At 46.9% G+C, this 16,192-nt stretch overlaps 1 protein-coding gene across 1 annotated transcript in view; it reads left to right on the forward strand.

The window, feature by feature from the left end:
- Positions 1 to 259: 259 nt before the first annotated feature.
- Positions 260 to 16,192, forward strand: part of MYO7B (myosin VIIB) — a gene marked incomplete at both ends in the record, with an annotated part of 69,979 nt that continues 54,046 nt past the window's right edge. Inside the window, 5 exons of the mRNA XM_084253090.1 lie at positions 260 to 277; positions 8,053 to 8,166; positions 9,230 to 9,382; positions 10,806 to 10,990; positions 14,176 to 14,297. Of these exons, the coding sequence (XP_084109216.1) occupies positions 260 to 277; positions 8,053 to 8,166; positions 9,230 to 9,382; positions 10,806 to 10,990; positions 14,176 to 14,297 (592 nt within the window). The remainder of the gene's footprint in view (positions 278 to 8,052; positions 8,167 to 9,229; positions 9,383 to 10,805; positions 10,991 to 14,175; positions 14,298 to 16,192) is intronic.

The raw sequence follows: 16,192 nt of genomic DNA on the forward strand, positions 1-16,192 counted from the left end.
ATGTGGGTTGCTCCCTAGCTGGCCGGGGATCGAACTCGTGCTGCAGAGGCTGCAGATTGCTTCATAGTGCAGTGCTTAACCCCTTGCACTGCCAGGGAGGCCCTATTAATTCTTTAAAGAGTAGTTTCTTGAGCCAGGAACTGTGCTGGGCACTGGGATGTGCACACACATGGCCCTGCCCCAGTGCACCAACTCAAGGCCCCGAGGACTGACCTCTGTTTCTCTCTGCACACAGGCCGTGAGCAGCTGCTGCCTCGAGATGTCAGTCTTCAGGCTGGTAAGAGCTATTTCCACTTAGGGATTATTCCTGGGAACTGCCAAGAGCTGAGTCAGACCACTCCCAAGGAAAGAAGCAATGCTGCTCTACAAGGAAAATACCCGAAATGGGGAGTTTGAGAATAAGACAGGTTAATTATTTAAAGAAAATTAGTTTGGCCAACCTCTGGGCCCTGGCAGAGGGGCAGCACGCTGACAGTCATTCCTCACTTATATTCAGGGATTCAATGTCTCAACAAAGGGATTTCTCCTTTGTCACCTTCTCATGGCAACTGCAGGGAATGCAGCCAGAGAGATTGAGAAGCAGACACTGAGCCCCAACACAGTCTCCCTGCAGCCCAGCAAAAGTCTGTTAAGTGCCTGCTGTGTCTCAGAAGTCTCCCTGTGGGAAGGGAACAGATTCCATTTACTACTGAGTCAAAAAACACTGGGGTGCTGCCCTGTCCTGCTTGGTGGAGGGGGTGGTCAGGGGCAGAAATCAACTTCTAGGCAACCCAGGTGGTGCATGCATGACAAAGGACAAGCAAAGCTCCAAGGCTGGGGGAGCCCAGTGGTGAACTCTCAAACCAGCTTGGGGTCCTTCCCTACCCTTCCCCTCCAGAATTCCAAGTCAAATGTAAGAAAACCAGACAGCACTGCCAAGTCCTCTTTAATATGAAAATGCCCCAAACATTCGTCAATTATTCTATTGTGCAAAACCACAAAGTGACCGTGGTTTCCTTCTGGATCCACTGCCGGGGTGGTGGGGGTGGGCAGCATCCCCCGATGAGCCAGCACCTTGCCTTGGGCGCTATGAGAGAACCCTCCAAGTATCTGACGTACAGAATGGGCAGCCTGGGTAGGTTTCTCAATTACAGAATTGATTTAAATCTGTTTTAGGCTTTACTAAATCATAAACATTAGAACATGGCACCACTTTGGAGCATGAAGTTTTAAGGTACAACAGGGCTTATTTCACAAGGGAATATACCCATGGGATGCTATAGCTCCAGGTGTCCTTACCCCACCCCACCCCCCAATGCCAATAACTTTAATCAGAATTTAGAAATCCTTGGGATAATACTACTCTCAGTGGTAACTGCAGGTCTGCTCTAAGCTTGATTGTTTCTTGAGAGGAGACTGATTGCCTTGTTCTTCCGTGAGCTACCCACTGAGTCTGTGCTGGCACTATTCAGGCTCCTCACTTACCCACATCACGTTCCAACTTCATGCCAGCCTGGTGACGGTGCCCCTTTCAGCAGATGAGGCAGCTCACAGAATATACAGTCAGGATTAAAACCGTGGCCTTCTATTAGTCAGCTCAGGCAAAGGCCACAGGCAGGATGGTTTAACCAACAGACATTTATTTTCTCACAGTTTTGGATTTTGGAAGTTGACAATCAAGGTCAGGAGAGCTGGCATGAGGTCTCCTCCTGGCTCGCAAAGGTCCACGTCCTCACTGTGTCCTCTTACTGCCTTCCTTCTGTGCAGAAAGCCCTGTGCCTCTCAGAAGATCAACAGTCCTACCAGATTAGGGCCCACCCATTTGATCTGATCTCATCTTAATTAACACCTTAAAGGCCCTGGCCCCAAAACACTGGGGTTAGGGTTTCAGTATATGAGTTTGGAGGGATACAAGTTGTCACCGGGCAGGGTAAGGGGCACTCCAGAACCCCCAAACCTGCCCACTCTGCCATCCACCTCAAGACAAATATATTCTAGTGCATAAGACCTTAATTGGAAAGGAACTTTAATACAATTAGTGTACAAGACAAGACAAGGAATAAAGTTTCCAAATCAAGCACCCAAAGTTACCCATCCTCTCATGGGTAAATGCCCAAAGCAGGGCCTCTGAGGCCTGAAAGCTGCCACAGGTCTAAGGCACCTGCTGGTGGGGACCATAGGAAAGGGGAAGAAGGGGCCCGGCATGTCTGGGACAGAAGGAGCAAAATCAAAATACAAGCTGCCATTGTCACTTCCCATGGGTCTCCCCCATATCTGTGTCACCCCGTCCACGACCAAAAGCAAGCAGTTTCTTCACGTGTCTCTCGGCCCTATGTGCCTCCTCCAGGTCTCCTTCTGGCTCCATCCTGCTCCTTCCTTCTCAGTCTCCTCTGCAGCTTCTTCTCTCCCTCCTCAGCTCCACCCTCCCTTGGGTGGGGCAGGGAACCTGGAACCTCCCTTTCCCTGAAGACCACCCTGTTACAGACTTACTTCATAACAGACTTCAATTTTTACTCTAATCTCCATTAAGAAAAATCCAAGTTGTTAAACAAGTACACAAAGGTTTTTTTTTTTTTCTTTCAAAGCAATAAACAGAGGACTCTCCTAGGCTAGTGGACTCTTTTAGTGTAATTAAAATTCAATTTGAGTTGGAGAGATTTGATCTTCACACTTCAAAAGTATCAGATGAGCGAAAGGTGGGCGTTTCTCCAGCAACAGCTGAGTGATCCTTTCTCCAAGAAGGAGGCTGACTCTGCCCAGGGAACTCTGCTGCTGCTCACTGTGTGGCCTTGGCCAGGCCTCCCCATCCTCTGGACCTCAGTTCTGCATCTGTCAAATGAATAATATGGGGCTGTCCCAAACTTCTCAGCACATAGGGGCATTGTCTTTTCTGACCTTGGGGGGAGGTGGGGGGGTGGGGGGTGGCAGCTACTGCTTCTGAGGTGCAAGGGTCATAAAGTAGCCAGTCCCAGTCAGCTGACACCAACTTTTCCAACCTTCCTCCAGGCTCTTTCCAGCCCTCTCCCCACCACCTCCTGGTGCCAGCCCAACCTTGCTTCAAACCCCCACACTACCACTTACTTCTGGTAAAACAGGAATAGTAATTTTATTCTTATGATGTAACACTGCATTACATATAATCCCAAACTTCAATGCCAGTTTTTAGGACTGCTAGGTATTCCAAAGATGGGGAGAGTGGTTTAATCAAAAGAAACAGCACAGAAAAGCCCAGAGGGAGCCCAATAATGGGTTTTGAAAGTGCTAGAGCAGGTGGAAAAATCAGGGCTAACTCTGTCCTAGCCACACTGACAATGCTGATGGCGATGGTCACAAGCACAGGTAGCACTGGGGACACTGGGAACGTGCCGCTTTGAACTGAGGTGTGCGTAAGACTAAAGCACAAGACAAATCCAAGGACTCAGGATAAAAACAGAATGTAAAATAATCTCTTTGCTGCCTTTTATATTGATGACTTGTTAAAATGATAATATTTGAGTATGTTGGATTTACTTTCAGAATTCATAAAATTAATTTCACCTGTTTCTCTGTTCCTCTTAAAAGTGACCACTAGGTCATTTCAACTGACAGGCGTGTTTTGCATTGTCTTCCTGTTGGGCAGTGCTGGCCTGGACCACACAAAGGCAAGGACATTGTGTACAGAGTCCTTTTGTAGCTGCTCAGGGGGTGGAATGAGTGGACTAGGTGGCTGAGGTGAGGGGAGTGGTGCTCCCCAAGAACCACATGAATTAAGAAATAGGAAGAGGGGAGTCCCCAAACAAAAGCTGAGGACTTATACAGAAAGTGAATTGATGCTACATTGATTTCAGCTTTGGGGATCCAATTAAGTGCACACATGCACACAGAGTGGCTACTTTAATGATGAACTGGAAACAGACCTTTCTCTTGCCATGATCACCCCCACCTTCTTCTTGATGGCGGGTGAAAAAAACCTGGGCCTGGTGCTGCCACACATTCTGAGCATCCCATGGCCCTGGAAGAGTGTAATATTTAGTCACTTTCATGAAATCCCATTTTCCTTCCAAATGACAACTATGAATCTGTATGTACCTCTTTGCAGAGGGACTAGGGGCCCTTTAGTTGGTGGAAATATTTTTAAATGCAAACTGCCTCTTTTGGATCAGCACAATCTCCAGCTCATGAAGCCATAAACATGATTTAGCTTATCCTCAATCACCCCTATCCTCAGTCAATCCATGCCTTACTTGATGGTGAGATGGTCCACCAATCAAGAACCGTGGGTGGCATTCCCGGGAAAAAATACAGTGATATTCATGCCACCTATTCCTCAGAAAGGGAGGGCTTTTGTGGGTCTACTAATGGGCCTGCTTGGACCAGAGGCCCCTGGCAGGGGATTCCTCTGTGGCCCATCAGAGGCGCAGAGCTGTCTCTAGGACTGTTTCTCCTACCAATGAGAGAGGAAGGTATGGCGGGTAGGCATGTTGTTCGGGCCACAGTGCCCACTTCAGCCAGCGGCCAGAAGAACCTGCCCATCTTCGGAGAGGTTGGTGTGAATGTCTCCTGGAAGTGGATTCGTCATTAAGGCTCCTGGCCTCTGGGTTCCCCGTGTCAGGCTGGAGCACTCCCACCTGCTCTCCCCAAGAGTTCCTTCTGCAGCTGGGAAGCAGCCAGTTGTTGGGTGGTCCTTCTCAAGGAAGGCTGCGTAGATCTCTCTGCTTTCTGCAGTTCTGCCTCTGTTTCTTGAATCTCAATGTAGACTTCTTTCTTTGTAGCTGATCATTTCTCTTTCCCTTCTCGTTCTTTTCTTGCTTCTGCATCATCTTCTGCTGATAGAGTTCATGAAGAAGCTCTATTTTCTGCTTCATGCCTTATCTTTTCTTAGTAGAACTTTGACCAGATGTAACGAACAAAATGTTCTGATTTTTATTTATTCCTCATATGGGCCTGACACCTCATCTCTCTGTCTGGATTGGACATGACGTCTCTCTTCTGTCTCTGATTAACATCAGTTTTGCTGGGAGACGCCCAGGTTCTTTTCAATATGGCAATTGGCCAGCTGTTCCACTGTGTTCTGCAGTTATCACACTGGAATGTCATCCTTGTAAAAAAGCTTCTCTTAACTCACTGAGGTTTCTGATGGGATTTCATTCATTCACTAAGCACATATTGTTGCTCACACTGGTCTTCTGCATCCTGAAGTAACTGTTCCTTGCTGTTCTTTCTAACTCAACTTTTATTTTTTAAAGTCACATCTAGTTTAAAGAATCAGTTTCCCACTCCCTCTTGCTCAACAATGACCACTGTCAACACTTATAGTTGATTCTTTGATATTTCCTGCTGTTAAAGAACATGTTTACAGTGCTACCTGAGCTTTTGGTTTTAGGCATCACCCATGATTGACATCCCACTATCTAAGAAAGGCCTTAGCTCCTCATCTCTAGCCCCCAACTCTCATGCCTATACTATCTGTCTCTTTATCCTCTCAAAATTGTTAAATCCTAGCTTTATCAAACTAAAACCAGAATTTACTTATTTTATCCAAATAACCGCTACTCTCAGTTAAGCTATTGTGCTTTCCTTTGCTAGACTTTGTAATTGCCAAGTTCTCTGCTTAGTTTTCTGTCACATCTTGAACTCCCAGCTTTCTCCTGGGTATGTCAGTCTCCTTTCAAATGTTCTGATTAATTCAGTCTCAGGATGAAATATTCCCAGAGTTGCTGGCCTGTGCTAGTTAGAATGGTGTCTCCTATTTCTGAGACACAGCTGTACATTCTGATTGCCTCTGCTTTGCACTGAATTCTTTTCCTGAACACCAGATCTTTCTTTCTCTCAGTTTACTCCCTTGTTTTGATCCAGTACATCCTGTAATAGCTTCTTGGGTAAGGGTACACAAGAAGTAAATATTTTTTAACAATTTGCATGTCTAAAAATATAGTGATTTACACTTGAGGTCAGCTAGGTGTAGGATTCCATGCTGGATATAATTTTCTCTGAGTTGTAAAAACATTTACTCCAGCATTTTAAGACTGTGTAAAACTTAGTTTTTTCTCTTTGCCTGCTTTTATGATCTTCTTTTTGTCCCACGTATTTTGAAACTCCATGATCGGGTATGCTGGTGACATCTGTTTTCATTCTTTATATTATTTACTGAAATGCTCCCCTAGTTGTTTTTAACAGAAGCCTTATGGAAATAAAATTGCGTCTTCAAAAATATTTGTTACCTTTATACTGGAATGACAATTTGGTGGGGTAAAAAATTATTGGATTTCCTTTTCTTTTTAAAATTGTGATTAAAAAAAAGAAACCCCACATAACATTCAATTTACCACCTGAGCCATTTTGAAGTGTCTAGTTCTTTAGTAAATGTATTTACATTGTTGTATAATAGACCTGAGAACTTTTTCATCTTGCAAAACTGAAACTCTATGTCCATTAAACACTCTTCCTTCCTTCTTCCCTCAGTCCTTTCTGCTTTCTGTTTCTATGATTTTGACTACTTTTGATCCTTCATAAGCATGAAATCATAACATATTTGTCCTTTTGTGACTGATTTATTTTGCATAGTATAATATGCTTGAGGTCTATCCATGTTACAGCATTATAACATTATAATGTTATAGCATTATTCCATCATGTATATATACTACATTTTGTTGATCTGTTCACCTATTAATGGACATTTAAGTTATTCTTGCCTCTTGGCTGTAGCGAATAATACAGCAATGAACATGGGGGTACAAATAGCTCATCGAGACCCAGTTTTGAATTCCTTTGGATAAATACCCAGAAGTGGAATTGTTGGATCACATGGTAGTTCTATTTTTAATTTTTTGAGGCATCTCCATACTGTTTTGGCAATAGTTGCACCATTTTCCATCCTCAGCAACAGAATACAAGAGTTCGGTTTCTCTACATCTTCACCAAGGCTTCTTTCCCTTCCAGTGATGGGTTTCTCCTTCATTAAGATATTTGTAGCAGTTATTGGACCCTTATATAGGAATTGAATTTGTCCTGAACTTACTCTTAGTAAGCAAACTGATCTTTTTTGTATACCTATACCCCCTTCCCAAATCATTTATTCATTTTTGAAGTCCAATAACCTTTACTAGTACATGTCCTGAAGTTGATTTTTCTTTGTTATTATTTCCTGGTACCCAGGATATTTTCAATCTGTAGATTCAAGACTTCATTAATTTCTGGAAAGTGGACTTGAATTGTATCTTTAAATAATTACTCTGTTCTTTTGCTTCTGGTTTTTCTTAGTTGGCCATTCTAATTATTTGTATTCTTGCCTGTCTTCCTTTCATACCTATCCCTTCACCCTTAATCCTGATTTTTAAATTTGTTATTTTTCTTACCTTTCTCTATCATCTTTGCCATGTTTTTAGTTGTTCTTTTGTTGTTGTTTCTAATTTTGCTTTCATTTCTGGTTCTTGCTTATCTCTTTCCCCCATCTATTTCTTGAGTTCTGCCAACTCATCATTTTCATTTGTCTCAACATCTACTTTCTGGGGTTTTATGGGGTTTTTGCCTCTGATCTGCATGTCTGTCAATTTTTTAAAATCAGAGTGAAATAATTGGTCACATCACTGCTCTGTGGTGATTTTTTTTTTTTTTTGTATTCATCCTTTTCTTGCTTGGATTTCTGTGTCTTTGTTTATAGACCTGCATTACTCTTCTTTGAGTGGGGTGAGCTTTCTTAGACCAGTAGGAGGGCCTTGTCGGCCAGCGCCACGGTGCACGATAGCGGAAGCCCAGCATGTGAGCATGGTGCCATCACTCTCCCCCACAGATGGGTTGTAGTGCTGTCGAGCTATTCACAAGGCAAAAACTTTTTTTTGCCTCATGTAAAGACAATGTTTCTTGCAAATATGACCTGTCTGTTTCTTAGAACCAAGCTAGACCAGGGAAGTCCCTCTGCTGCCTTATCACTGTCCTTCAGGAGCCAGAGAGGGCGGGAGGAAGAGGAGCGCAGGTGGAGGAAGAGGGAAGGGGAGCCCGGCCTGGGGCTCTCGTTTTTTCAGGGACAGTGAGTCTTGAATAGGAAGGGGAAGGGAGCCGGGACATGAACGCTGCCTTCTCACTACTCTCCAGGGTGACCACGTGTGGCTGGACACCTCCTCTGCCAGCCAGAACAGCATGGCCATCGGGGGCATCATCAAAGAGACAAAGCCCAGCAGGATCTTGGTCGAAGACGACGAGGGCAAGGTTAGTGAGACTGGACTCTCCTGGGAGGTCGGGCTGCTGCCCACCCAGCCCTTTCCAGGGGCCTGGACACCTTCTCAAGGGCTGTTCCCAGGCACCAGAGTCCTAGAGCCCACGGAGGGCACGTAGCAGCCCAACAGAGGACTTTCATGTGAGTGTGGTGTGTCTTTCAGGGAAGGTTCCTGCAGTGAAAAAGCCAGGAGCGAGCTAGCAGTGGCACACTAGGACAACTAGGAGAGTGGGCGAGCTGATGGGGAAGGGGTGCGGCAGAGAGGAGGGAGGGCAGAGAGCCAACCTTCAAGGAGAAGGAGGGTGAGATGGAAGAACAAGAACGTGTGTGAGGAAGCTGCATGCAGGGAAGTGTCCCAGAATGTGAGAATGGAGGGATTAGACTTGGCTCTTGTGAGCTAAACAGCTGAGATGAGTAAGAGGGAGGAAGTTGGATTGGCCTTCAGGGGAGCAGCTTGCTGCTTGTGGGGGTAAGGGCATGGGGTGGGGAAGGACATGTGGTCTGAAAGGCCCAGCTGGTCACTTGACTCCACTTCAGGTGCCCTCTTTGCGGAACTAGGTACTACAGGATAGGACAAGTGAAGATATGGCCTCCAAGAAGCTTCTAGACAGTGGCTTAGAATCTCCCTATCACGGAATATCTCCATATTATGGAAGCCAGTAATACAGTAATGATATCTTCAATCACAATATGATATTCTGCAGTTTGCAAAACACTTTGATTTCCACACTTCTATTCCTACCATCTGTGGAGCCCCAGTCACAAACTGACCCCTATCAACCAAATCTCACTTCTGGCTACAAGCTCCTTTCTCCCTGATCTGAAATTTACCCTTAGCCCCAAGGTACACACAAATCTCTGTCCCTAGTTATGTGGCTGATTCCAGCCACCAAGTGCCCTGCCCATCACAGCTTTTCCCTTGACTTTAAGCACAGACTGACCCAGGTCTGAGATTGCCCCCAGGTCAGCTGAGATGCTGAGAACTGGGAGGAAAGATGCAGAGTGTTGGCCCATGCAGAGGCTGCCCCTCAGAGGAATCTGTACCTCTTATTCCAGGAACACTGGATCTCAACAGAGGACCTTAGCGTGCTCAGCCCCATGCACCCGAACTCAGCCCAGGGTGTGGACGACATGATCCGCTTGGGGGACCTGAATGAGGCAGGCATGGTGCACAACCTCCTCATCCGCTACCAGCAGAACAAGATCTATGTGAGTCCTGGTGTCCAGGTCATGTGTCCCCCTGCCCCCACCTCTTTGCTCAGCCCACACGTGCTGACCTCCTGGCTGGGGATGAAAACCATGCACCTGAGGGTTTGAGCCAGGCACAGTGGCTCAGTCCCCACATCCTTCCTGCGAGGTGGGCCAAATACTCTTTTGAGGCTTTCTCTGCTCCCAAGCCTCAAAAAAAGACAGTGAGGGCCTCCCCTGGTGGCGCAGCATTTGAGTGCTGGGTTGCGAGGCTGCCCGCAGGCTCTGCAGCGCCAGTTCGATCCCCGGCCACCGGCGAGGGTCCCAGAAAAAAAAAAAAAAAAGACAGGAAAAATACCCTGGAGGCCACAGGAAGCTGACAGGCCACTGGCCAGCCAGGGTCAGCACAGCCTTCTACCCAGCCCCTTTCCAGGCATGTCACAGGGTCACTAGGTAGGAGTGTGCCACCCTCCCTGAGAAGTGAATCCTGCAAGAGGTCCATGCAGGATATAGGTCCTACCCTCAAAGCCCAGCAGTGACTGGAAGGGTCACCAGGCTTGCATCCCTGTCCCAATGCAGATTGGCCCACAGAGGCAGCCTTCTAAACCCCACAGCCGCCCCCTCGTGCATGCGGAGTAGGGAGGAATGACTCCCTGCCTGCCTCTCACAGGGAGAGCAGCGAGAGGGGGCTATTTGACTCTAAACAGCCCTTCTTTGTGGGTGCTCAGAGAAATGGGAGAGTGGGCTGGGCCTCCCAAACAAAGGAAGGGTTGGGAGAGGAGCCCTGGGGCGGGGAGCAGGGCAGACAGGCCAGGTGTTTTGAATGGATGCACATCAAAGCTCCTGGGACGGAAACAGCACACGCTCAACTGAGCTGTAACTTCTCCTTTCCAAAGCGCTTATGCTTACGTCCTCTTGTCTGGTTGTCATGGTCCTTGGACACAGAGATTATCCTCTCCATTCCAAAAATGCAAACCTACATATGGATGCTCACGTGACTTGAGGTGGTTCTTCCTGTCCCACCCCTGAGGGGCCCCAGATAAGGGGATTTGGTTCTGAACTCAAGGACAGATGAGGGGGCTTAACCTGGGGGCCTTTGTATGGAGGCAGAAGAAGACTTCTTGCACACATTCAGCCCATTTTTCTTAAGCCTCTTCTAAGCATCAGACTGGATGTTAATCGTTCAACAGCAATCACCTCATTTAATGCTCCTGTGCCTGGGCCCATCCCTGACAGTTCTCACTGACGGTGAATCCCTCCCTGTTTCCAGAGGAAGAATCTAAGTAGCTGAATGTTTTATCTCCCCACCCCAGAATCAGACCCCACCTCCCCACCAGGGTCAGTGTGTCCTGGTAGCCCTCTGGGGCAGGCCCACAGACAAGGTCTTGGCCCGACAGCACCGGCCCTTGAAGGGGAAGTACTAACCACCTGCTTCCTTTTGCAGACGTACACAGGCTCCATCCTGGTGGCTGTGAACCCATTCCAGGTGCTGCCCCTGTACACGCTGGAGCAGGTGCAGCTGTACTATAACCGCCACATGGGCGAGATGCCACCTCATGTCTTCGCCATCGCTGACAACTGTTACTTCAACATGAAGAAGAACAAGAAGGACCAGTGCTGCATTATCAGGTGGGGCTCAGACTCCCGGGCTCCTGGTGGGGCAGCAAGGCCAGGCGCTGTCTCTGGCCATCATGTGAAGGACAGAGTGTCCCCTCTCCCTGTGCCTGTCCTGACCAGCGTGCCAACAAGGCCAGTGTGATTTATGGTACCTATTACAACTGCAACACCTTCTTCACTCACACACGAGCTCATCTGCCTCAGGCCCTAAAATGTTCTTCCAAGGTTTTTTCCCTTGAGAACCTACTCTTGTGGGATCATGAGGACCTGACCACCCCAGCCCCAAGGAAGGAAAGCTGGGGATGGGCTATTTGGAAATGGGACCCAGGATAGTCATTTAGCAGTACAGGGGATGAACAGGAATGATTTCGTGTACACACACACACACACACACACACACATATATATATATATATATATATATATATATATATATCTCAAGGTGAGGACAAGGGCAGAAGTGGCTCCAGGGTCCACTCTCAAGTGACCATGATCCCCTCCAGTGCAGGCCCTGATCCTGCTTCAGGCCTGGCCTTGTTCCTGCTTCCTGCACAGGTCCTCCTGGTACTGAGGGAAGGAAAGTCCAAGAGACAGGAAGGAGAGTGGGGATTTGACACCAGGGTCTTATTTGATGCTCTGGCAAAAGCATTCATTCATTCATTCATTTTTTTCAGGCTTTAACTGTGCCCCAACTGTGTGCCCTCGCTGTCTTAACATGAGGACACAACAGCAAATGAGAGGGACTAAAAATCTATGCCTCAAGGAACTTATATTCTAGAAGGGGATGTGGGTAATAAATAGGCAAATGTTTTAGGCAGATGATGAGAGTATTGAAGAAAAGCACTGCAGAGAAAGAGGGAAGAGTGATAGGGCCATGTCTTTAGGTAGGGGGTGGGCAGGCACTGCCTCCTTGAGGAAGGACATTGGGACAGTGACCACAGTGAAGTCCAGTGACATAAGTTATCATACTGAATGTTCTCAGCACCTGTCAGAAATAGATATTCTCATTCCTGTTTTACTGCTGGGGAAACCTTCTACCAGAGAAGTTGGGGTCCTTTCACAGCAACACATTGCTGTTTATAGGGTATCCAAACCCAGGGCCCTGGCAAAGCAGACAGAGACGTGTCCCAGGGGAACTTCTACTCTCCAAAAGTACTGGGACTCCTGTGCCAGGAAGAGCTGGTGCTTTGCCCCCTCCAGCTTTGTCTGCACAGCATGCAATCAACCTCCCCAGACTGGGAGGACCAGCCTCTCTGCAAGAGGTCACCCGGGGGGGAGTGAAGTGAGCCCAGCTGGCAGCAGGCCCGCAGGCCAAAGGCTCACAGGGCCCTTACACCTCCAGGACATCCATACCTAGAGAGCAGGACAGGGAACCCTCATCCTGGGCCTCTTCCAAGAACAGAACATGACTCTGGGTCTAGCAAGTCCTGCCCCTGCCTTCCCTTCCCCAGGTCAGGAGCCAGCTACCTTCAGCTCTCTGCCCACAGCCCTGTCTACACAGCAGGCCTGCTGGCTCAGCTCCGGTGTGGGGGCCTCACACAGAGCCTGCTGTCTGAGAGGCATGTCGATCTTACTTCGTTGGCGTAACAATCCCACACATTTGGATAAAAACTTGAAAAACTGATATCTTCAGAGGAAATAATATTTGCCTGGGATTTGCTTCAAAAGAGTACAGAAGGGGAAACAAAACTGGCTATGAGTTGAAGATGGGATTGGGACTGTGGTTGTGGTTGTGGGATTGGGACTGTGGTTGTACAAACTGTGAAGTGGAGGCTCGCCCTTGATGATCTGTGCAAAGGTGGGCGGGCTTGGGAGGCTGCACTTCTGACCAGCTGAAGGTCTGTGCACTATGCTTTTATTAGCCAGATGTTGTACTGGTCTGCCCATTTGTGATGTTTGACATTTTCCACAATTAAAAAAAAGATAGGGCCCCCCATCGTGGCGCAGCTGTTGAGCACCGGTTCATTCCCCTGCCGCCAGCGAGGGTCCCACCAAAAAAAAAAAAAAGATAAAATAGTAACATTTCAGTCTTAATAATAACAGTCCTTTTTAATCATTGCAAACCTGTGTGCAATGAGTCAGACACAGTATATTTTTAAGCTAATTAAATGCCCTGCATAATTTTATTTATTTATTTATTTATTTATTTATTTATTTTAAGATTTATTTATTTATACAAGAACAGGGGTACAGGCCAGATGCGCGTGAGGGTGAGAGGATTCACCAGAGCCAGAGCGGGGAGCAGAACAGGCAGACTGACAAAATACGCTGCTGAGGAGAGCAGCGAGAGAGATAGGAGAGGTCTGCCGTGCCATGTGGGACCCTTGCCGGCAGGCTGGGATCGAACCGGCGCTACAGAGGCTGCAGACAGCTTCACAGCGTTGCACTCAATTGCCTGCGCCACCAGGGAGACCCTCTGAGTAATTTTTAAAAGCTGGTCTTCATTTCTTACCTCAACGAAGTTAATACATATTCACTGTCAAAATTTTCGAAAACTATTCTCAGAAAAAAATTCTGGATGTTTTTAGAAGAAATGGCTCCCCACGCCCACTTGGTTAAAACTAGCGCCAACACTTGCCGCTGAGCTCAACTAGTGAGCACTGCCTGTGTTCCTGCAAGCTCCAGGGAAGACTGGTTTTAATGGCTGCATGATGTTTTCTGCCTGAAAGAACCATGACTCATTGCTCCCTTGTATGTTGATTCCAATTTTCCACAATTGCAGTCAATCATTAATGCACTAATAAGCAGAAAGCTTGGTGGAAAAAGCTTTTTCTGATTTGAGGCCAGATTCCCTTAAGCTAAAAGCCAGATAACCTTTTGATGAATTCTTTTGATACCTGTGGCCAACTGCTTTCCTAAAGGACTGGTGTAATGTCCTCTTCCAGTGTTCATGGGGAGAATGTTCCAACAAGGCTTTGCATCCTTGGTCTCATTCTTCCATCTCACTTACTGAAGCTGGTGCTGGTGATGCCAGAATGAACCAGATTCAACCATGCCTGCAGAGGGCTCATGGCCAAGCAGCGACGAAGACCCACAAGGGACTCTAGGGCGCATATGGTGGGATTACTGCTGGAGGACAGCGCATCACACTCAGCCTGATCAGGAAGGCAGGCCAGGGGTGGGTTTGCAGGAGAGCTGAGAGGTACTGGAAAAGAACAGTTGTTCTGTTGACTGATGCCCCTGCACTCCTTTTACAGCGGTGAGTCTGGGGCCGGGAAGACAGAGACCACCAAGCTCATCCTGCAGTTCCTCGCCACTGTCAGCGGCCAGCACTCCTGGATAGAGCAGCAGGTTCTGGAGGCCAACCCCATTCTGGAGGGTAAGCAGTCACCCTCAGGACTCGCCCTCCTCCCTGGCCCTGTCTGGACTCTTCCTGCCCCGAGGTGCTCATGGCAAGGACGGGACAGGCCATATACCTCCTGAAACTGCTCGGGATTCCCCAGGACAACCACAGGGTGAAAGTGCCCAAGAGGAAACAAATTGGAGGTGCAGGGTGTATCAGTTTGAGTGCTCTGGGAAGAAGTTGCTGAGTTAGGACTGGAGAAGTTTATTGCGGATGAAACCTGCAAAGGAAAATAAGGAGGGCGGAGGCAGAAACGTTTGGGCAGGAAAAGTCTTCAGTCTCTCTCTACAGATGTAGATATAGACGTAGATACAGCTATGGATGTGGATACAGGTACGGATATATAAATGTCCAGTCATTCCAGCCCTGTTTGTCAAAGACTGTTCTTTCTCGCTGAGTTGCTTTGCACCTTTGTCTAGCAGCAGCTGACCGTACGCGTGTGGGTCTATGTCCAGATTCCCGAATCTGTTCCTCTGTGTCTCTCCTTTTCCCAGTACCAGCTGTCTGGATTTCTGTAACTTTTTACTGAGTTTTGCAATCAGCTAACACATTTCCACCAAGTTTGTTTTTCTTTTTCAGACTTAGCTATATTGGGTCCTTTACCTTTCCTTACACATTTTAGAGTCAACTTGCTCATTTCTATCCCAAAAAGCCAGCGCCAGGTTCTTTCTTGACTACCACTGGGCTCAACAATGTTGAGTAGGTTTCCAAGCCTTCTCAGAGCTTCTGCTGTGCTCTGGGCCTCATCCAGAGAGAGAAAAAGGGCAGTGCTTCCTAAACCTGCTTGACCAAGGAGTCCCTATGCTTTATCTCATGGGACTCATGCTTTATGGTAGTATTTTCCATAAATACTGCCACCCCAGGGTCACGAAGTCACCCCAGGGTCATGAAGTCAATATTTTAGAACAAGTTAAATGACATGGAATAGAAAATAGCCCACGCAGTTGTGGCTGTTGGTAAGAACCTGTACTGATATTTTCTTTTTATTATGTGAACAGATGTGCACCAGAAACTTTAAAAATGTTTATAGATTTTGACTCAGTAACTACATAGAAGGGACTTATCTTAAGGAAATAATTGTATATGAACAAAAATTTTTGTACAAAAATATTAATATGGCATTAAAGATCACAAATATGCACTGCTCTAAAGAATTGCTCATGACAGAATTATAAGTAAGAAAGATGTCCTTAATTTTTTTAATTGAAATAACATGGCTTAAAACATTATACAGGTTTTAGGTCTCAGTTTTGTTTTTTTAAAAGATTTTTAAACTTTTATTTACGCATACAAGAACTGGGGTGCAGGCCAGAGGTGAGGGAGGTGAGAGAATTCACCAGAGACAGAGGGGAGCAGAACAGGCAGATCTACTGAAATACACTGCTGAGGAGAGCATTGGCGAGACAGGAGAGGTCTGCTGATCCATGTGGGTAGCACCCTGGCCGGGGTTTGAACTCATGCCGCAGTGGCTGCCTATAGCTTGATTGCACTGTGACTTTAACCCCTGTGCCACCAGGGCGGCCTCAAAGGTCTCAATTTTTATTAAGAACAAATATATATATGCAAACATGAATACTGCAGGAAAATACACCAAACTGTCACAGTGACTATCTCTGACATTATAGGTGATTTTTAATTCTATTTTTAAATAAACTTTTGTGAGTTCTCTGTACTGGTGGGGTGTATATGTACTAGTACATAATGCAATGTGTTGTTCCTGCTAGGGGTCACACCAGAAATGTTTCCAGAGCAGCTCTATGAAATGAGCTTTAGATCATGCCTCACCTCAATGCCTTCTCTTCTGACCTCTTATCTGTGCCCAGGCCCATGCCAGTTCTTGCCACTATCCTACAAGCGTGCCTACTCTAATC

The sequence above is a fragment of the Talpa europaea genome, assembly GCF_964194135.1.
Source record: "Talpa europaea genome assembly, chromosome: 1".
Lineage (NCBI taxonomy): Eukaryota > Metazoa > Chordata > Mammalia > Eulipotyphla > Talpidae > Talpa > Talpa europaea.